Source organism: Lemur catta, chromosome 8 (assembly GCF_020740605.2).
Source record: "Lemur catta isolate mLemCat1 chromosome 8, mLemCat1.pri, whole genome shotgun sequence".
Taxonomy (NCBI): Eukaryota; Metazoa; Chordata; class Mammalia; order Primates; family Lemuridae; genus Lemur; species Lemur catta.
Genome location: NC_059135.1, coordinates 27,398,377 through 27,421,497, shown reverse-complemented (window position 1 = coordinate 27,421,497; position 23,121 = coordinate 27,398,377). Strand labels below are relative to the sequence as shown.

At 36.9% G+C, this 23,121-nt stretch overlaps 1 protein-coding gene across 1 annotated transcript in view; it reads left to right on the top strand.

Moving 5' to 3' along the window:
• The window catches only part of PARD3B (par-3 family cell polarity regulator beta), a 942,908-nt gene that overhangs the window by 745,104 nt on the left and 174,683 nt on the right, over positions 1–23,121 (top strand). The window contains exon 19 of the mRNA XM_045558633.1: positions 8,521–8,631. Coding sequence (XP_045414589.1) covers positions 8,521–8,631 — 111 coding nt within the window. The remainder of the gene's footprint in view (positions 1–8,520; positions 8,632–23,121) is intronic.

The window sequence follows — 23,121 nt, the reverse complement described above, 5'->3', positions numbered from 1 at the left end:
AAAAGCCTCTTTAACTATTAAGAAAACATAAAAATGCAAGAAGACCTGTTTCTGTAGTGCTCCTGTTAAATATATTTCCCAGAAATCATAAGCATTTTAGTCTGAGCCACTAAGTGCTTGCGATTTGCCCTCCATGTTTTGAAGCCAGTAAGAGTGTATGAAAGCAATTAATCAAAGTTCACTGAGCTCCTGAAGAGTATTTCTTCTTCTGGAAAGCAGAGGGATAAAATAACTTAAAACTCAGTGTGGTAGTGACAGTTAATAGGCTTTTTAGAGTCCCTGTGTGGATCTGAAAATCATACCTTATTAGTATCTTTATCTTTCTTGCTCACTCATTCATGCTTATTTTTACTTAATTTTAATTTGGGCCTGTTTTTCGTAAGTTTTCCTTTTTTATTTTTTTCTTAACAGAGTGCTGCTTTAATAACCTCAGAGTAGAGTTTTTATTTGCTACCAAAATGCTCAGTAAAAGCAACTGCCCAGTGTCTCACAAATCCCTTAACTGATTCCTACAAATCATCCTTTCAGAGGCCCTTTGTTCTGTTTGTTTGTTTTTAGGAATATTGCTTATTGGGGATGTGTGTTTTGCTTTACTTTCTGGACCCTCTAGAATTCTTTTCAATGTATCCAGTATTTCCAAATCTATTGCATTTCCTAGCCCCTCAGCATAGGAAAAGCAAATTAGCTCAAGGATTCCCAGCCGCTGAATTTAGCCAGAGAGCTGCTTAAGGCTCTACCCCACAGATGTGTTATCCACTTAGGCAGAAATCGTAGAATGTCATAGGACCTCCCTGCTTTTTAATCTTAAGAACAAACATCAACCTATTTGAGATCTGAAGACTCCCTGCTTTGGAATGAAAAGTTTCCGTGATCACCAATTTAGGAATCACATCGTAGGAATGAGCGATAACATAGAGAAAAGTAGCTGCTTAAGGTAGGCGATGTTGGCTTTCAAGGGCATGGTAGATAAAGACATCAGTGGCATTAAACAGGATTGTTGCTTTCACATAGCTGGTCATCATCTTGGAAACTTATAAACTTACCCAAAATAAATGTCTAAACTATATACCAGAAATTAAAATTTTAGTTAGAATCTTAATTCCAGGGTCTCAACTGCCTTTTAACCCAGTTAGGGTTAATAAGAAAGAATTTTAATATTGAGTTTTTCTTCAGTTATTAAAGCACCAACTCACTCAGTTTCTACTTGTGTACACATCCTATAAAGCAAACCCCTGTCTACCTTTCCATGCCATGGAGTGGACTTTGTGGACTTACAGAGTTTAAAATATGGCACTGCTGTGGTGAAAAGTACACTGGATTTTGTAGCTTTTCTCCCTCACTCTCCTTAAAAGTCACAGGCATTCACCACAGCAGCAAAATTAAAATATTTTCCCTTCTTCATCAAGATTAGTTTGCAGCAAACACAAATCTGTTCATTATTCTATCAATAATATTAACATAAAAGTAGGTAATGCCCTTGGGTACCCAAAAAAGGGGGAATGGGGATGGGAACTCTGGTCAATTTTCACTGAATTTTTATCGGATTCATTAGCTCTCAAATACAGTGGGAACCAGGTGAAGTAAACAAGGAAAGACCTTTATGACATAAATTTTAGAGAGAAGCAATAGCTGAAGTGCAAAAAACCATATGACATTACAATACATGGAAGCTAATTTCATGAGCATATGCATATGCTAATTCAGAACGCAGTTTAGAATACATCAGACAACAGAAACCTTTTATGGGTGGATTTCAGAATAAACTATGAAAATAATAGTCAAAGGCCTGTGAACTTCTCTGCCCCCATATTGTGCTTGAGCTATTTCAAACTGTATAATTTATGAAATGATAAGGAACTATCATGCCTAATTTGTAAGGCAGCTACTTGCGGAGTGGACGAACCATTATCCAAGTCCAGAAAACACTATGACTGAGGTCTGTGCTTTTTCACATCCAAGATTGTTTCATAGATGTATGACTTTAATATTAGTGGTGACTGGATTTTGTAGTCTTTTCCAAAAGCATCATTGACACCCAAAGACATTTCCTGATTGTAGGAGGAGAAATATATACTTTGTTTCAAACTTCTCAGCTGTCTTTGGATTCATCATAGCTCCCAGCTAATTTGAAACAAGAGTGAATGAAGTTTTTCCTTGCCTGACTGTTTAGGCCTCATAGGCCATCACTGAGGATTGCTTTTATATAGTGTGTGCACTAAGTGGAAGTGGAAGGGTCGATGGTAATAACTGCATAAACTGCCCAGTGGGATCCAAGAGAAAAATTGTAGATAGACAGAAGTGAACAGAATTAAGTAGTGAATTAAATGAGAGACTAGACATGAAAAAAGCCAAAGGTAGAACTACACATATTGTGAATTTGAATCATCCATCAGTGTATGTATTGGAGTCTGGGAGGAATTTAAAAGTCATCATTATCTACAAAACCCAAAGAAAGAAATAGAAGAAAATATTTGCTGAGGAATTAGTAGGTAGCTACTAAGAATGATATCAACGTCTTTATCATATAGAAAACAATGGGATACCAGTGGCTTGTTTAGTTAGTTGGGTTGAGGGGTTAGATATTTACCTGACAATTGACGTTGTTAATGGTTAAATTCAACATGCATAGTCTAGTGTGATGTGTAGTGGTTGCTCGGTAATGAGTGAATAAATGAGCAAAACATTATCAAATTCCACTTTCCCAGATGGCTGTTTAGAGTCTTTCTACCTGGGCAAAATTAGTGAGGTTTGTTTTGGGTGTTTTTCTATAACTCTGTCTGAGGTTCTTGTGTACCTTGTATAATTCAATCTCCTTTGATTTCTTAAATTGTACAAAGAAATCTCATTTTGTAGATAGGAACCATTTTACTTATACATGTTGCATCATATTAGCTGATAAATTAGGTGTCTGGGACACCCTCACTCCTCTTTATCAACTCTGTAAACGAACTGGTTTCCTCTCCTTCATGCTGATTTTCCTGAGTCTCCTGTCTCCCATCTAAGGCTTGTCTCCCCAGAGGTGCTGTACATCTCTGTCCTCTTCCCTTAGCAAGAACTTTATTCTCCTAATACCAATATCCATAGGAGCCTTATTCAGAAGAGCCAAAACGTAGAAACAACCCAAATGTCCATCAGTGGATGAGTGGATAAACAAAATATGGTTATGTACACAATGGAATATTACTCAGCCTTAAAAAGGAATGAAATTCTGATATATGCTACAACATAGATAAACCTTGAAGACCTTACTCTAACTGAAATAAGCCAGATACAAAAGGACAAATATTGTACGATTCCATTTATATGAAATCTCTAGAATAGTCAAATTCATAGAGACAGAAAGTAGAATAGTGGTTACCAGGGGCTAGAGGAAGGGGTGAGTGGGGAGTTTATTGATTTGGGTACAGAGTTTCAGTTGGAGATAGTGAAAAATTCCAGAGATGGATAGTGTGTTGGTTACACAACAGGGTGAATATACTTAATGCCACTGAACTACATACTTAAAAACAGTTAAAATGGTAAATTTTATTTATGTATATTTTACCACATAAAAAAGACAAGAAGTTTATTCTTCTCTTTCCTCCATCTCCAACATCTCACTCTCTCTGGGGGTTTGGTTTTTTTTTTTTTTTCTATCAGCAAATAAAAGTTCTCTGGTATAAGCCAAATTGAAACCTCCTTCTTCAGCATTCCACACCTCCGGCTGCCGCCCTCCCAGCCAACTTTTTGAAATGGTTGCAGAGACACACACTTTTATATTCATATACTTACCTGCCATTCACTCTTACAATCACGCCCCTTTGACTTCTGCTCATGCCACTCTGCTGTCCCTTGCTTTGAATGGCTTTATGTTGCCAAATCCGGTGAACGCTCTTCAGTCCTCACCTAGCTGGACTCTGAGAAGGGTTCCTGGCCATTGACCACATCCTCCTTACACTCTTCTCAGAGTCTCTTGTGACCACGCTCTTCTGATTTTCTTCCTGTCTGGCTGACTGTTCTTTCTCTGTCTCTTTTGTCCACCACCACCTCCTTCCTGTATCCAACCTTTAAATGTCACAGTTCCTTAGGACCTGGGCGTGGGCACTTGGATGTCCCAAAGGCAGACTGAAACAATCGTGATGTAAATTGCATTTTCGCTACATCTCCATCGGCTCACCATTTCTAAATCACTCTCCCATCTCTGGTCCAAGCCACCATCCTCTCTCACCCACACTTCTGCAGTCATCCCCAGCCAACTTTACTGGTTTTATTTACTGTCCTGCTTTTACTTGTCGTTGGTTATTTCAGCAATCAGAATAGTCTTTTAGAAATACCTACACATTGTATTACTTCTGCTCAAATGATTTGGTTACTCCTGTTTCCCTGCTACCAACTCCTGAAATCTGCCAATTTCTTCACCTGGCTTCTCTGTGCCTCGAATGACTAAGCGATGACTGCAGACCAAACCCCAAGCTTCCCTAAGACCTGTGCTCGTGGCTTTTCTGCCCACATCCTGGCAGCGTCTCTCCTCTGCTCTCCTGGCTTCTGCCACCCTGGCCTTCCTTCACTGCTTGGAATGCACCAGCCAAGCCGTGTCCTTGGCACGTGCTGTTTCTTCTACCCACAAGGCTTTTCTTCCACTCTTTGCTTGTCTGGAACCTCTCACTCTTATATTCTCAGCTTAAATGCCATTTCTTCACTGAGGCCTTCCCCAATCTATCAATTCTCTATTATTGTCTCTCTCCTAGCATCCTTCATAGCACTTTTCACAATTGACGATTACATGTTTATACTTGTTTGGTGACTCTCCTCAGTAAGAATGTAAATTCCATGAGGATAAGGTGTGGTTTTGTATTACAACATAATATCAATTTATATCAAGTGCTTATGACACTATCCAATACATAGTAGATGCCTAATAAATATTTTTTTAAATAAAGAAAAAAAAAAAAGAAAGACAGAAAGAGAAACAAAGAAAGTTTTCCATGAAGCTATTTCATATAACCTCTATGGAAATAAACGGAAAAGTGGACAGGTAATTCATGAACATCTAAATTTACATAAAGGGTATGTTGAAAGGTGATTTTTCCACTTTACAAAAAGATCCATCATAAGATTCTTTAAACAGGCTTCCCAGGTACATGTAAAATAAGATTTTATTGATTAAAACCATATGTTTGCACAGAAATTTTCAGGAAAATATCTTTTATATAAAACAAGGTTGACCTCTAAGCAATTTCCTTAAGGCACCTAGCCCAGAATGGCCAACGCTCAAATTTCTAAGGTAACAGATAATGGGAGGCCTGGAATGCAATGGATATTTGAAACCCTAGAATGCAAAGCAGTAATTTTAGCCATACGGGGTCCTCATGACTTTTCTCACAAAAATAGCTAGTGGGGAGATAAACCACCCTGACCTCTCTTTCTATATCTCAGTGAAAGTAAGGGTGGCTGTGAAATGACCCCCAAAAAGACTGCTATGGGAGGGAAAACAAAGGCTTATGAAAGTCACCAAATTGATGCTTTCCTCCTAACTTCCTCCACCCTCACTACCACCACCACTGATAATTAAGCTGTCTGATTGCAAAACTGGAAAAAGAATTCAGTGTGTTAATAAATAAAATGCAATTAACTTCTCTGGGTCTCAATTTCCTTGTCTTAACAACATGAGAGTCCTTTTGAAGATTACCGTTTTATAATGCTGTTCTCGAACCTACCCAAACTTTATAAATAGGGTAATTTGTAATCGTTTTCTCTAATAAAATGAGTTTCACAGCTATTTCTGCCCTTCTTACTGGAAACTTTAATAAAGGATCATGAACTCTAAGTCAAAACATTAATAATATCTGTGGAACTGGTTGATTTGACTATTATTGACAATTCTTCCTAAGAAAATACTTTGCAGAATTTACTTAAAACTAACATTTTCTTTACCAGACATACTCCACTATGATGGAAGCATAGTAAGCTATTCTTTGACTGCAGTACAAATAAGACATTTTAGCTGCCAGAAGGAAAGATGATTTATTTGGTGTGGTAATAAAGATCAAGGTAGACTTGGGAATGGGTTAGTTTTGCCCTTCAAAAACAAGACACTTTCATCTCAGAAAATCCAAAGCTTCCAAGTTTAGAAGAAAATATGTGGGACATGGAAAAAAAATTAGCCTAGTAGCTATAAAGCTTTTGGCAATGTTTTTGCCCTCATCAACTTCCTGAAGCATGATTTCTGCCCTGATTTCCCAAAATTTTGAATATTTTGCCCAACTACTACTATATGTATGATATTTTGAGGGAAAATTATCTATCTAAGTGATATACTAAGGCATTAACTTATCACATAAACATACTTAGAGTAATCAGGCTGATCCTAAGACTCTTCTGCATGGATCTGGAATGCTAAAGAACATCTTAATGGAAATATGATTTACGTATCTCCTGCTTTGTAGGCTAAAGAGAGGTCTTGTATATCAGCAAATCTGAATTGTATTTCAAAATTAATGTTCTTATATTTTTGCCTGTATTTTTTCTCTCTTCCCTACTTCTATAAGTGATATAAGGTCATTTCTTCAGTTTAAAAAAAGGAATAGATTCAGAAAGGGGGGAAAGGAAAGAGAGAAATAGACCTGAAAAAGGACTGGGGAATAATGGGGTTAGAACTGACAGTTGGTCAGCTGGGGTCCCCAAAACTAGACTGGATACAATAAGAAAATTGCAGTAGTAGAGGTAGCTGGAGAGATGGCAATGGGGAGAGAGAAAGTTCAGGAAAGAAGACTTGCTAATTGAAATTGGCAACTGAGAATTATGCAGAAGAGTCAAGACTGGAGGCTTCTCTGGAAAGCAACATGTAGTCTGTACTGTGATGGCAGCACAATTGTGAATATTTGCAATGCCATCTTCAGATGTGATACTCAGAGCTGCCACTGGACTGACAGCCTCTGCTATGCATTGAAACACAATCCAGAAAGGCACAAATATATACGCATTTTATGGAATTCCAAAGAAGACAGAAACATGAGCTTATTTTGTGATTTATTATTCTGGTTGCTTAGAGCACAGGACTTTCTTCAAAATGGATATGTCAAGTCCTCGTGTGAGGAGATCCTGATTTCCTGTGTATATGTTGGGAGGAGATGGAGGTGGGAGGAGGGGATCAAGACCAGCCTGAGCATGTGGAATTTGAAAAATCTCCCCAGGTTATTTAGATAGATGGATGGATGGATGGAGGGAGGGATGGATGGCGAGAGAGATAAGGCTAGAGCTATATACATACATACATACACACACATATACATGGTTAAAATTTAGTACTGTTCAGTAACAAAACAAGGAATAAATGGGATTTCCATAGATTTAAGAGGAATCTTTTACCTTAAGTGAACAATATGCATAATTGCGTGACTTTTTTCCCAGATTATTAGTAGAGCATCAGGTTGTTTTCTTTCTTCATGTGTGCTGGTACTAAAACCATGAAATATTGCATCTGGAGAAAATGTCTATTGGGAAAAATGCCTGTCATATAAGAATATGTCTTAGTAATAATTTAATTGCATCTTCTTTTTTTTTATTTCAAATGTGCAGCTTTCACTTTCCTAAAAGTGCTAAGGAGACACGGTGTTCTTGTAAGGCATCATAATTGCCACTGTGCACATTTAACTACAGGTATGCCAGGCAGCCTGGAGTGCTCAGAGCACACTAACCGGGGCCGCCTTGGGAAGCGGGGCCTACGCTAGAGAGTGAGTGTGCGTGAAGGCAGGAGTGCAGGGGAGGCCCCGACGGATTCTAGACTCAGCCCTGCATGGCCCTGTTGGGAGGTCTGGTCAAAGCTCAAAGCCTCTCAGAGCTTTTGGTTCTTCGTTGGTAAAATGAAAGTGTTGAACTGAGTGTTCTGTGAGGTCCCTGTGGCACTATCATTATATAATCCCATGAGTTTAACCTTAAATGTCAATGACACTAGAGCGCGGGAAGCCTTTTTAAAAGATTGTTCAATTTCTAGTTATATATTAATGCTAATCATTCAGTTTTTCGCTCTCTATTGAATTAATGCTTCAACATTTTGACTATCTGTCTGTCTTCCTATCTACCTAAATAACCTGGTGAGACTTTCAAATTACACATGCTCAGGCTGGTCTTCTTCCTACCAACACATATACAGGGCATCAGAATCTCCTCACACCAGGACCTGACGTGTAAATTTTGAAGAAAGTCCTTTACTCTAAGCAACCAGAATAATAGAAGAATCACAAATCCGGCCCATGTTTCTGTCATCTTCAGAATTCCATAAAAGCATATGATATTTTGCTTGATGCATAACAAATAGGTAAAAAGAAGGGAAAAAAGAAAGAAGAGGGAAAAAGGGAAATTCAGTAACCATTATGTTTCTGCTTTTGTTATCTTATTTTACTTACATTTAATGCAAAACTGTCTTATATTACTTAGAATAAAGAATTGTGGCTTTTAATGAGTTTATCCCAGAAACATCTTACCTTTACCACAAAAACAACATGATTATTAACTAACACCTCTTCCTGCTTGTTCCACCAGGTTTGGAAAGAAGAAAGAGGATAAGGGTGAGAAGAGTGAGCAGAAAGCTACTCTGAAGCGCGGTGGTCTGAGAGAAGAGGAGCTCGAGAGAATGAAAGAAGAGCGTGAAAGGTAAGCAGACATGCAAAGGCCGTTATTTTGTTTGAGCCCATGGTCTGTGTTTAATTTGGATTTTGCAACAATCAACTGGAGAAATTTTATTTTAAGAAGCACAGAGGTCGACTGATCCAAAAGGAAAGGCATCTGTTACAAAAGGAATCTCTCTTTCTGGGGAATTTTCATTATATTTAGAGAAGAAATTAACTTCATATTTTTATTATATTAGTACTTATAATTCCATAAGGCACTACCCCCAGTTTTGAATAGAACAATGCATATTTTCTCTATGGTTTAAATGATGAGTTTTTTTTAAATAGAAAAGTCATTTTGATATTGGTGTTTAGAACTTTCAAATTCCCATAGTCTGTTCCTAATTTTTGTCAAGCCATGGTATGCCTTCTTAATTTTATTCTGCTCAATCCGTTTAGATACTGTAATTTGAGAAGTACATGTCCTTCATTTTAAAAAGCCACTGTCTTTTATTAAGCTATCAGCAAGCTGAAAAGTATGTTGTCCATCTGTTAAAGGGCCGGATTCGTTTGCTGAAATCATGACAGTTTGCAAGGGCTGAGTTCTCCTGTTTGAGGAGCTTAATGTTCCATTTGGACAAGAGGTCCTTCACATATCTTTGATGTTAACTCTGGCACTTATCCGAAGTGGATGTGTAAATGTCTGATTTTCAAACATGTAATTGAATATTCATATTTCTCCTGAAAATTCTTTGCCTTCACAACTGAACGGAGCTTGGAGAAAGGCTGAGATTATGACAAAACTAGCACATAATTTTAAGTATTTGATTCTGACTTCATCATATAGGTAGTTAGATTTGTGTAACCTTCCACTTGCTTATTAGTTACATTAGTTCTTATGGTTTTTATGGAGTCAGTTCTTATTTTATTACTGTAGGATGCTTACTAAGAAATCATATCTATTCATTCTGTTTTCTAGCACGCAGCAGTCTAAGAGTATCTACTGTTAACCTTTGACCCCTATCTTGTAGGCTATTCCCGTTGAGAAGGCTGACTTATCCCTCCCTATAGCAAGGGGAGAAAAGCTATTTAGTCCTTTCTCATTTTTGAGAGGTTGATAAGCTCAGTTCTAAGGTCACTGGAGCAGTTAAAAGGAAATCAAGTGTTTTACATTGTTGTTGACTGTTCACCTGGCAGAGCTACCCCAAAGACAAGACAGATATTCTCCATCATAACCCAAGATTCAGTAATCCTGTAATGTGAAACGTAATTCAGGCTAAGATTTTAATGCAGATATTGGCAAAGACATCTGGGAGATGAGCCATCGTAGATCTTCGCGCCTCCTTGACTTCTCTTACTGAGGTTCAGCCTGCCTCGTCTTCAGGAAGCTGAGCTGTTTGCTAGAATGCAGACTTGACAATTTTTGTAGCTCTGTGCTTGCTTGGGATGGGGGCAAAAAAAACCTCTTAGTAGCCGGGGAACTGTATGCCAGCTAGAAAATTGATAACCCATAAAATAAGGTGGGTTGTCTTTAAGCAAGAGTTCATTTCCTTTCTGGTTTTGCCTTTAGGAAGCAGGTGCCTGAGGGAGTTTTGTTCTTAAAAGCAGGGCTGTAAATTCACCTCAGCTGGCTATATAGGCTTCAGGTCCAATTTTCTTAAAATATGTCTGGTCAAAATAGTGAAAGAACTGTACTATTTAGCCTTCATTTAGGCCACTTCCCACACATGAACACATAAAACATCTTGATATGGGTTTCCTAGAGACAACACTGTCTCAATCATGTGCTGGGGGAAGACACTGGGGAGTTGATTTTATGGTTGGGTGCTGCAGAATTAATGACCAAGGGCATGTCAGCAGCCCAGGGGCTGAGGGCCATGGATGGTGGAGGTGGAGGCTGAACATCTGGCATTGCTCCCAACCCTCAAGCCCCAATCCTTGGCTCTCCATCCATAGGAAACCAATTCACAGCCTTAAAGAACTCAGCAAGTGTATCACTCTTCATGGTTTGGCAATGGAAAAAAAAACATAGAATAAAATGAGAAATAGTGATCAAAGCGATTGTTGTCCTTTTTTCCTGATGCATTTCGAAATTTGTTTCCTTGACATGATTCGAGGCATCCTATAGCTTACTTGTTTCATCCTAGCGGTCATATGTATAATAACAGTTTTTCATTAACATATCCCTTTTGCAAAGTATTTAAAGCACTTAAATAAAATATATACCATACAGTGCTGGAGCCAGCTTGTACCAGCTTATAAGAACCAATTGTTAAACTTTCAAAAATTTTGCAACCTGGTGGTTATACCATTGGTAGTTTGAAATTGCCATGGTGTGAGTATTTACAATGTAGTAATTGGCAAATGCAATAAATTGGATTTTATTTTTTTCAAAGAGCCAGCTTACCAGAACACCACTGCAAGTCTATAACAACTATCTTTAGTGCATATTCAGGAAGCAATTATCAAAAGTAAAGGCAGGAAAAAAATAACCAAATCGAGCCACATGACTTATGGCAGTGCTTCCCAAAATGTGGTCCATGGACCACCTGCATCAGAGTAAATCATCAGAGGACCATGTTAAAAATGCAGATTTCTTAGCCCCATACCAGACTTGCACAATCAAAATCTTGGGAGTTGGAGCCCAGGAAACTGTGTTTAATAGGTAAGCTCAAGGTGATTTTTCAGCATTCTAGAGTCTGAGAACCGCTGACCTAGAGGGACAGGATTTGGCTGGAACATTATGAAAAATATTACACAGATTTTTTTTTCCCAAGAGGACTGAGTGTGACCCAATCTACAAATATTGTCTTCTTTCCTCATGTGCCCTCTCTGAAGCAACCTTTCTTCCTGGCACACTCTTTTGTAAACACACGAGGAACCCTAGCCAGTGCTCACTCACCTGAGGAAATTTGGGTCACTCGCCCCCAGCACCCGTTGTGCACACAGAACTTACAAAAGCAATATCAGTTCATTAAGAAAATTTTGAGAACATAAAAACTTATAAAGAAGACTATTAAAACCATATATAATTTTACCATAATCCCATAACTACTATTAATATTTTCATGATCTTTTTTCTATGCATATATAGTCAGCCCTCCTTATGAGTAGGTTCCACATCCATGGATTCAACCAACTGCAGATTGAAAATACTCAGAAAAAAAATTCCACAAAGTTCCAAAAAGCAAAACTTGAATTTGCTGCACACTGCGTACTACACTGAATCCATGTGAGTGAAGTGATGTGCAGGCATTATATTAGGTATTATAAGTAATCTAGAGGTGATTTAAAGCATATGGGAGGACATACATAGGTTATTTGCAAATATTACCCCATTTCATATCAGAGACTTGAGCATCTGTGGATTTTTTTTTATCTATGGGGTGCCCTAGAACCAATCCTCCCATCTGATACCAAGGGATAACTGTATTTTCTTTGAAAACTTGATATCTATACTGTTTATATAACATCTTGCTTTTTTCACAGCATTAGATTGTGAACATTTACCCATGTCATTAATATTTTAAAAACACGTCATTTTGATCACTGCCTAATATTCTGTGTGATCAATATTCAATAAATCATTTATCTTACATTATCAAAAATTTAGTCTGTTTCCATTTTTCACTGTATCAAATAATACTTGGATGGATATCCAGGTACAAAAATTCTTATATATTACCTTTTAAATCATATAATTCCTATTAAAGAGTCAATTTTCTTATAATTATTTTACCCTAAGGATTAATGTAACCCCACCTGTAAATTTTAGGATTATATTATCCCTCCCTATTTATAGCATTATTTTTCTGATGATTTTTATATCTCATTTTAATTTACCTACATATCTAATTTCTGATATAGGTCTGTTTTGATGCTATATACGAATAGTTTATTCATAGCTACACCTATGAAAAGGTCAAAAAAAACCGTAAAAGGTGGGTTGGGTTACCAGATTAGATTGGAGGTTATTGGGAGGTGGGGACTCAAAAAAAGATAGATTACAGGAATGCAGAGTCTAGAACAGTGGTTCCTAATGGAAGGGGGCAGTTTTGCCCCCCAAGAGATATTTGGCTATGTCTGGAGACATTTTTTATTGTCATAACTGCAGTGGGTGGGGGGTACTGCCTTGTTCTGCATAGAAACCAGGAATGTGGCTAAATATCCTACAACGTACAGGACAGCCCTCTCTCCCAACAATGAATTATCCAACCCAAAATATCAATAGTGCAGCGTTTGAGAAGCCCTGTTCTAATCTCCAGACTTCAGAAAGAGCAAGAATACTCTCCTAGATATCAGAACTGCATAGTCTGGTGTCCTCCTGTGGATATGCAGAGAAATAGATATTAGATGACATAACCCTAGAAGGATTATTTAGCTATTTGAGAATTGTACCCAAAGATTGCTGATGAATGATGAATATTCTACCAACATAAGCTTGCAAGAATAAAATTTTCCTCAAAAGTTTATTTTTAACCATGGCCTGCTGAGCACTGGCATTAGCAAGGGTGACTTGTTGATCTGATTGAGAATGCCAGGAAACCGTGGGGGTTGATAATATTTAATACATCCGATGACAGAATCATCTGGAACAATGGACTGAATTAAATATAAAAAAAGTTAATAGAAATAAATGTAAAGTCTTGTGTTTAGGTCCAAAAATGAACTGTGCAAACACAGGATGTGGAAGGTTTGACTTAATACCAAATCCATGAAAAATCTGCCTGATGGTTTCAGTTGAGGGTAAGATTAGCATGAGTCAACATGCAGATACGCCTGCCAAAAACATAATCTGGTCCTAAGCTACATTACTAGAAGTGCATGTACAGAATGAAGGGAGAAACAATAATTCCTATCTTACACTGCTCAGATCGCACCTGGAATATCCTGTGCCTCTCTCTCATACAGAGAATGGGGACAATAAATCCATGTGTTATGAAAAATGTTGAAGGACCTGGGGACATGTAGCTTACAGAGTCAGGACCTCACTGATTTCACTTGCTTGAAGAACTGTCACATAGAGGAGAGATTAGATTTGTTTCATAGCATCCATTTTATTCTATTCTATTATACTTTATCAATCTATTTGCTTATTTATCCACTCATTTATTTTCTTTATTATTTATTTTCTTATGTATTTTACTTTCTTATTTATCTCTTGAAGATACTAATTGAGCATTATTTTAAGAGAGGTAGCCTTCAGCTAAATAGAAAAGAAAGCATCATAAAAATTTGAGTACATTATGGGACAATGAATGAGTTTGACAACACTGGAAATGTCCAATAAGAAGCTCATGACTACATTTAGAAACGATTAATTCATTAGGTAAATGTTGGACTAGATCATAGTTTTATAAACTTCAATCACTGCTATATTTCCTTTATTGTCTCAATTATATTTATACACATTCAAATAAATAAAATGTTATATAAAAGCCATGTAAGTTAGCTCATGTAATTAAGTACATTAAGCCACATGCCATCTAAAATCCTCTTGTGTATTTTCAATGCTACATTTGTCCTTAGATGATCTCTAGGATCCTTCCCAGATGTTAGAGTCTGAGAAATATCTAAATTCCTAAGGATGGACACATTTACTTTGAATTTTCTGGAGCAACCTTTCTTGAACTTACTTGAATTCTTGGCCATTGGTTCATGGTAGTGTATACACCATTCTTATCTGAGTGTTATAAAACCAAGTTTCTTGCTCAAGATTGTGTAGTAGGATTTTCTTTGTCTCATATTTGATTTCCTGAGCTTATGATGTGTCCCCTCCTGACACAAATCAAGCAGTTCTATTGCAGTGAAGCCCTGCATTAAATAAACTCATCATTTTGTTTATGCTTCAGTGAGACTGGCCATAATAAAACATTAGTTTCAAAGGCCTATGTCCATTGCTAAAAGTATGAACCTAATATTATAGTCAAAGATTATTTCTCCTAGGATCTTCTATCAAGCTAAACTAAATTAGTGTTTTCCACACATTCAGGTTATGTAAATTAGTATCAAGAGCCAAAAGCAAGAGATTATCTTAACATGTCAGTGAATCTGGTTTTTTTGTTGTTTTTAATTCTAAGACCTAAGTTTGTAACCTTATGCAAAACATAAAATTAATCAGATTCTTGAACCAAGAAAGTACCTAACTAAAAACTCATATTATTAATACGGTCTCAAAATTCAGGTGGAGATTTGTTAAAGGAAAATATCCCACCCACCCCCATCCCCACCCCTGCCCACTAATTTAGGATTATTGTACTGAGAAAAATATCTTCACTGACACCAAACCTGTCTTCCATTAAAGTCCCAAATTACTGACCCTGAAATAAAATTTCACCAAATGAAACTTCTTACTAGAATTGGAGAAAAAATTTTAATAACATATGAGTTATATGCTCGAAAATCTTCTATTACTCTTAAACCATGTCAGAATTTATTTTGCAGGAAGCTCATTTGTTGTATTAATTAAACATTGCTTTTGTCAGTTTTATTAGAATCTTAGCAGGATAAATGAGGAGATGGGATGGGAAAAAAGAGCCAACCTCTCCAGCTTCAGCACTGAGAAGTATGAAAACATATGGCTCTTGTTTTCAACAACTAGCCTGAACGGAATGTCTAAGTGAGAGTGAAGCTAAGACTTAGGAAAGTTAATCGGTTTCAGTGTCTGAATTCAAGGTTCTTAGTTTTCTTTCCTTTTGGGAAGCCTTCCAAGAACAGCAGAGGCTTCTCCCTTGCCTTATCAGCTGAGCTGCTTGTGGCCTGTTCCCTTAGTTTAAATCAATACATGTGTTTTTGATATTTGGCAAACCAAGATTTAATTATGCAGCTGCAAGTTCCCCACATAAACGAAATGCATCTTAGAGATATAAAAACATTCAGAAACCATTTATAGTTTGAGAATTCAAGTGGGTGAAAATCTATTCCCAACCTCTCAGCATTTTATTTAATTACAGAGGATTTTTATGTTACTGGAAATTGAAATGAAAACCAGAATAAGGCTAGAGTTTATCCAACATTTGTTCATATTGAAAAATGATGATGCTTATTATAGTCTAAGAAGGAAAAGGAAAGTTATTACATTCTGAATTAATATTTTGGTTGTAACCTACATACATATAACACTCCTAAATACATAGAGCAACAAATGAATTGATAGGATTTTGTCCTTATTGTATGCTAAAAAGTGCATATTTTATTAAAGAAACCTTCTGGTTGATTTCTTTAATTTGCCAAGTGACTCGATAATTAATTATTTACCGAACTTAAACTTTGGCACTATTTAAACTGTCGAAAACACCCCTGTTTTTGGCGTGATTACATACAGATGATTAATTCAGAATGGTTTTACTCATCACTGAATACCCCTGTCTTTTGCAGTAGAATTTGCTAGGTCTTGTGGTTTGGGCAAAATAAAATGCTGGAACGATTCCCAGTTTTAATAGTCCCAATTTATTATTACTACTGAACCCTGATCAGATCATGGACTGGATTATATCCCAATTTTTCAAAATGCCCCAATTTATGGCTCCCTTAGAATCCTGATAAAAATGTGTATTTAAAAGAGGCTTTGGTTGGCTAAAAAAGATCCATTTAATTACTTTTAGATGCTTACAAGATCATCACTGCATGGAAGTCATGAAAACTCTTACTAGATGGTGTTTCTCAGGACAAGGTCATGTTCTCATTTTATGCTGACAGAAAGAAGCGATCATATTTCTGTTTTCCATAGTACTAACCATCTCAGTGAATGAAAAGAGATTTGCTATATCCCAGTGATTACTGTTGAGGGAAGAATAAGCTTCCTTCCTAGAATAAGGATTAAACACAGAGAGAACACAAACACAATGGCATAGTGACCATATACCCCCACTAACCCTTTGTTCAGGGGCCATCTTTCAAATTTTACCTCTAATTTGGGGAGGGAGGTAAGAGGGTGAGACATGGGGGGGGTGCAGGTGCCTTGGATATCTATGCATTTATTTGATCTTTGTAACACCTATATTCTGAGAAATGCTTGCAGTCACCAACAAAACTTGGCACATTACTATATTCCTATAGACAAGAGATGGGAATACCTATATCCTAATGCCATGCCAGCATTTTTTATGAGCCAAAATCCTTTTATGGAACTTGAATCAATGTTAGAAGTGCTGTATTAGCAACTACTTGTCAGCCAAGCTGGATTAATACATAAAATGAATCACTGACTAGCATGCTTTCTTTCCAACAGCTATGCAAACTTCTATAAAGTACACCAGCTCTTTAAAAATTGTTTTAAAAAAATACTCTCATATTCATATACCCTGGGGTAACATAGTACTTTACTGTATACAGTTGTAGTGCTATTGAAAAGGAATTATACTGAATTACCTGAAGTGATTCCACAGAAATGTTTAGAGTATCTGATCTGATAAAAATTTGGAAAGAAATTTTAAATTTTGTTGATCCAGGATATTTGGGTTTAGTATACACATAGTAAATAAATATATATATTCAGTATAATCCACAAACTATTGTAATTCACTGGATTTTATGCCAATCAGAGATACCCAATCTGTCCCTCAGAGATACAGGTTGAGTATCTCTTATCCAAAATGCTTGGGACTGTAAGTGTTTCAGATTTTTTTTGTCATTTTAAAGCGTATTTTAATAAATTCCAATAATCTGAAATGTAAAATGCTCCAATGAGCTTTTCCTTTGAGCATTATGTCAGCACTCAAAAAGTTGCAGATTTTGGAGCATTTCAGATTTTGGATTTTCAGATTTGGGATACTCAGCCTGTACCAATACATTTGTTTTAATGGAGATTATGTACAGCAGTAGCAGAATTTGAAAAGAGCATTTTCCATGAATGCTTTTGGGGGGCTAAGCTGGGTAGAAAGCCGTTTGGTGACTAGAATTTAGAAATGCGAGATCCCATTTTATCACTTGTTTTCATGGTTTGGATACAGTACTTTCAAGGTTGTATTCTTATAGTCCCTCTTTTTATTATCATGAAATAAAATGGTAATAATAATACTTAAAGACCTCAATCTTATACATTTTGTTTGGATAAGATGCTTTTTAACTCCTAAGTCCTTTAGAAGAAAAAAATTGAATAAATAAAACTTAAGTGAATCCAGAATATTTACTGTGGACTCGTTTGAGGCTGGACAATGTACTAGTAACCTTAATTTATTAAAAGTGCTCTCAAATGTGTGGACATATCAAATAATATTTTCTGGAATTTTTAAAGTATTCATCTTCTTTCCTTATTTGAACACATGTTGTGTCCTATTTTGGAAAGCTTCCATGACAACACATCCACTCTGCAGGCCATGGGTAGTTTTTGTTCACATAGGTTGGCAAACGCTATACAATTTGAAAGGATGCACAACCTGTTGTCTTCTGGAATCTGCTTTTTCCCCTTCATATCCTTTATGTAGAAATCTTAACCTAGGCCTGTGATTTACAAACACCCAACTTTGGCTATGCTTTTTCCACATTTCCTGGGCAGCTGTTTAGATCAGTGATTCTCAACTTGGGGTGATTTTGTCCCTAGGGAGCATTTGACAATGTCTGAAGATATTTTTAGTTGTCACACTGTGGGGAAGGTGCTACTGGAATTTAGTAGGTAGAGAACAAGGATGTTTGTCAACATCCTATAATGCATAGGACAGCCCCCACAACGAAGAATTATCTGGCCAAAGATGTGAGTTGTGCCAAGGTTTAGAAACCCTATTTTAGATAGATAGATAGATAGATAGGTAGGTAGGTAGATAATATAGATATAAATAGAAACATACTATAGATATTTAGTAGACCTATAGCTGAACCTGAGGATATGCATTTTGAAACCATTTCTCAAGTGATTGTCATTTATAGCCATGTTTGGGACCAACTGATCTAGGTCATGGCCCAGGGGAGGCATGTGGCCAGACAGGAAGATTACAAGGCCCGGAGTAGGTTAAAGACCTGACTGTGCATGAACACACTGTCAAGCTACTTCACTGCTTCAAGCCTCAGTGTTCTCATCTGTTAAATAAGAAGTCTGTCTTTCAGATTGTTGTGACAATTAAAAGTGACATTTATGAAGTAAGCGCCTGGTTCAGCCTAGATACTCGATTTTATTTTCTGACCTGCTTTGGGAATTAAAGCCCCAAGATATCCCATTCAGTAGCCTTTGGGAACTTAGAATGCTCTGAGACACATCATCTGTGAAAGTTGCTGAATTGGATCCTGTTATGATAAAGAAGGCCAACTTGAGTGCAGACTTTGCCCAGCTGGGAGTCATGCCAGATACTTCCATTCAAGAAGCTTCTCCGCATTTCTTATTGATCACCGGTTGCTCCTCAAGCATAGTGAGCTTGGCATGAGACGGCAGCACAGTAGTGGGGAGTGTTGGCTGCAGCCAGTGCTTGGCAGCATGGAAACACGTTCAAGGAGAAGGAACACAAATGGCATGGGTTACTGCCAGCCCCTCCAAGTCCATGGGGCGTGTGACTGCAGAAAACACTTGTAACCACAGTCATTAAATTCACAAAATCCTCACATTTGCATGTCTATTATAAGCATTACATTAAAGGGGTGGTAACTCTAGTCTGCTAATATTTTGAATCCAGTCTTCGGTGGAAACTGAATGAAAAAGCGTCCTTTTCTTCCCCTTCTACTCTCTCCCACCTACCTGTCTTTGCCCTGGAGTTTAATTATTTAACGATGTTACAGTGTGATTTCAGATTGCTGTCTGAAGGAACCTGACCTGTTTCCCAGGCTCAAACTCCTGCCTCTTTCTGCTTTGTGTGCTTTGTTTGATTTCAGTATTGAGAGTTAAAGAGGTTGGAGTGCTTTGGGCTGTGGCATAAAAGTTTGATGCTCCAAGAAATCACTGAAAAGTTGTCCTCTCCACCCTGCCCTTATGAAACAGCAATAACAATTGGCTGTTTAGATGAAAGATAAGTATTCATGTTCTTGGAGGAACTTAAATGTGTAATAATCTGTGAAATTATGGTTTCTTGAAGCAGAGATTATTAAATATGACAGGTTGGAGATGAGTCATAATAGCTTTGATCAAAGTCATTCCTCTCTCTTAAATTTTCAGTGGCTCTCTGTTGCCTATTGCATACCATCCAAACTTGTTGGCTTAACGTGTCTGACTGTAACCCAACTTTCTAATCATAATTTCTGTTCCTCACCAATATATGACCCCTGTGCCTAGCCAGTCTGGAATGTTCACACTTTTTAAGATGGCCATAACACTTTCCAATCTCTGTGCTATTCTGAATACCATTTCCCCTGTCTGGAATGCCCTCCTCCAGACTGGGTTGGTCTGAATCAGTGGAAATCCAGTGAAGCCTCATTTCCTCCATTATACCTTCCCAAACTACCTAAGTTGGAAGAAATTCTTCCATATATACCCTGGGTCAATTTACTTAATTGTGCTAACCTTCAATTTCTTTAATGCAAAATGTATATATAACCATCATAGTAATGTTTTCAGGATTAAATGAGACACTAAGGTGAAGCATTCTGAATAGAGCCAGGCACAAAGATGGTCAATAAATGGTGAGCTTACTATTTTTCTTAGTCTTTATTTGAAAGAAAAGGAACATTAATATCAAACAGTATTGGGTTTGAAGCCTGGCTCTTTGCTGTACTAGCTGTGTGATGGTGCATGTTTTACTGAAACTTTCTGAGCCTAAGCTTGCTCATTTGGGGGTTGCGGGGAAAGGAGAAATAATGTCTAGGCTTCAGTTTCTATGAAATTTACCTTAAGATGAAATACTTAAGGTACATAGAACTAATTGGCACATAGTAGACACACATTGTTATTACTATTGTTATTTTTCTGCCTTGAATTATAGATGTTTGTAGTTGCAAACATGCCTTCTCTCCTTGAGTAGCTTGCAATTTTCTTGGGGTTAGGACCATGTTGTAATCATTTTTCTATTTCTCTCAGCATCTAATATATTACGTTTCACAGAATAGGCACTCAATAAGTAGTTGTTGAATAATGGATGAATGAATGAATGAACAAATATAAAACCACACTGATTTTAATTTTATTTTTCAAGTGAATAATTGCTAGAATGGAACTAAGAAGCAGAATAGGCTAAATCAATGGTTGACAAAGCTATATAGTATAGAGAAGTAAGACTTTCCCCCAGGCTATGAAATGGTGTCAAGAAACATGCAGTCATTTGTAACTGGCAGGAGGACAGTGGAAATGGATCACTGAAGCATAGTGGCCAGTCTATAGGACTATCAACACTTGCTTCCGTGTCACTGAACCAGACCCTGAGAGACAAGACCTTAAGGCAAATGAAATTGATCCACTTCACAAACAAATGAAAATGCTATGGGCTTAGAGAGTGGTGGTGGTGTTTTGGTTTTTTTGTTTGTTTGTTTTTTATGAGACACAGTCTTACTCCGTTGCCCGGGCTAGAGTGCCATGGTGTCAGCCTTGCTCACAGCAACCCCAGACTCCTGGGCTCAGGCAATCCTCCTGCCTCAGCCTCCCGAGTAGCTGGGACTACAGGCATGCGCCACCATGCCCAGCTAATTTTTCTATATATATTTTTAGCTGTCCAAATAATTTCTTTCTATGTTTAGTAGAGACGGGGTCTCGCTCTTGCTCAGGCTGGTCTCGAACTCCTGAGCTCAAATGATCCGCCCGCCTCGGCCTCTCAGAGTGCTAGGATTACAGGCATGAGCCACCGCGCCCAGCCTTGGTTTGTTTTTTAACTGGACTTTGGCCCCCATCCTCTTTCACTGGCTTAAATTTAACCAGTTGAAATTATTTTTAAGTACCACTCATTTTAACCTTTTAAAATGAAAGATTTGGCTTTTTAGGGAAAATTGAATCTGACTATGTGGATGAGACACACTGTCCTTGGCTTATTCTTTGTCAAATGAGGATCTTTTTCTGTGCTGTATGTTGAGCCCAGTGAGTCAGAATTCATGGTTATATTTCAGGGGGTGAGCATAAAAAAACTAATGTAAATGGAGGATCATGAAAAATAGCAACTGCCATTTGAAATGTACCAGATTCCATAGAGCTCCACTCTCTCAGGGAGGCAATATTGCTAAACTCTTAGTCCATAATTAGGAGTCCACATTACCATTAAATTAGAGCCTTTGTCTTATAAAATATTCCTTATATACACCGTCCTGCAATTTCATGTCTTTTCTTCATGTCTAGATCCTAATTCTCTTGAAGCATAGATTATAACTTCTACTTGTTTTATTCCCTTACATCTCAGTAGAGAGAAGATATTTAGTAAAGTCCTAGTGGATTTAAAAGTGTAAAACAATATAAGATTTTTGAATAAGTTATATAATTTTAAAAATTGACAATGTTTTAGTAATTAGTGGGAAAATAATAACTATGTATTAAAAAATCTTGTCAAAAATTTTTGCCTACTTTTGCAAGTATAGAGCCCTGTTCAAAAATTACCTTGATTATAATAGTAAGCACCAGTGTTAGAAAGTGAAAAAACAAATGAGTAAATGGGGAATTGCTTAGACAAATCATTTTTAAAATAATAGTGAACTGTATTATTGACAGTATCAACAGCTAATTAAAAATTCTATTAGTGAAGATGTAAAAGATGGCACATTTCCAGTTCAGATTGACGCTGAGGACATAGATGTAATTGATATTTGTTCAATAATCCTAAAATGTTTCACAGTCTCTAATAGAGGCTATGATAGCCAGAGAAAGTTTCAAGTGCTAAAAATATATATATATTCTAGGCACTTAAAGATATTTTCAGATCAAAAACTGCATCTTTGCAAAAAAAAAAAAGTATAAGGTTTTAGTTGAATGAACATCAAAGGATATTTTAATAGGTTGACTTTAAGAAAAAAAATCACTGAGTCAAGATAATGTGTGGTGTAATTCATATGTTTTTAATCTGGTTATGGTGGATGTAATAGAAAGTCAAAAGAGGATAATTTGCTAGTTGAACTTTTAAGTTTCAGAGCTGCATTTTGTAATGGTCACGTAAATGAATGCATATTGAAAAAATCTACAATGACCATTAAATATTCCACTTCGGTAAAACAAGATCATAGCTTTAACAGAATGCTTCAAAATTATAGTTTCCTGCTCTTGACATTATTAAATCCAAATTGAATATAGGATTTTTTTTACACAGTAGATTAAAAATTGGTATAATAATTCTTCTAGTTTTAACAATCAATTCTATTCTCAGTAATTACGGGTTTATCTCACCAATTTCAAAGGATGGACAAGTAAGGCCTAACAGAGAAAAGTATTAAATGAAACCAGAACATTTTACAAAATGTTAAGAAATGGATACCTAATTCTTGAGGAAGCATAATTCTTCATTTCCCAGCAAACAAAAATCCCATGCCAAGAAAATCAACATTAGGCTAAAATATTTCCTTCCCCAAATGTGTATATGACTTAAGATAAAAATGGATGCTGAATAGCTGAATATTATCGGTGACCAACTTATACATCAATTGATAAATATTCAGAGCAAGTAAATATACTCTACTGAAGCTAGTCATTCAGTCCTCATTGATCAAT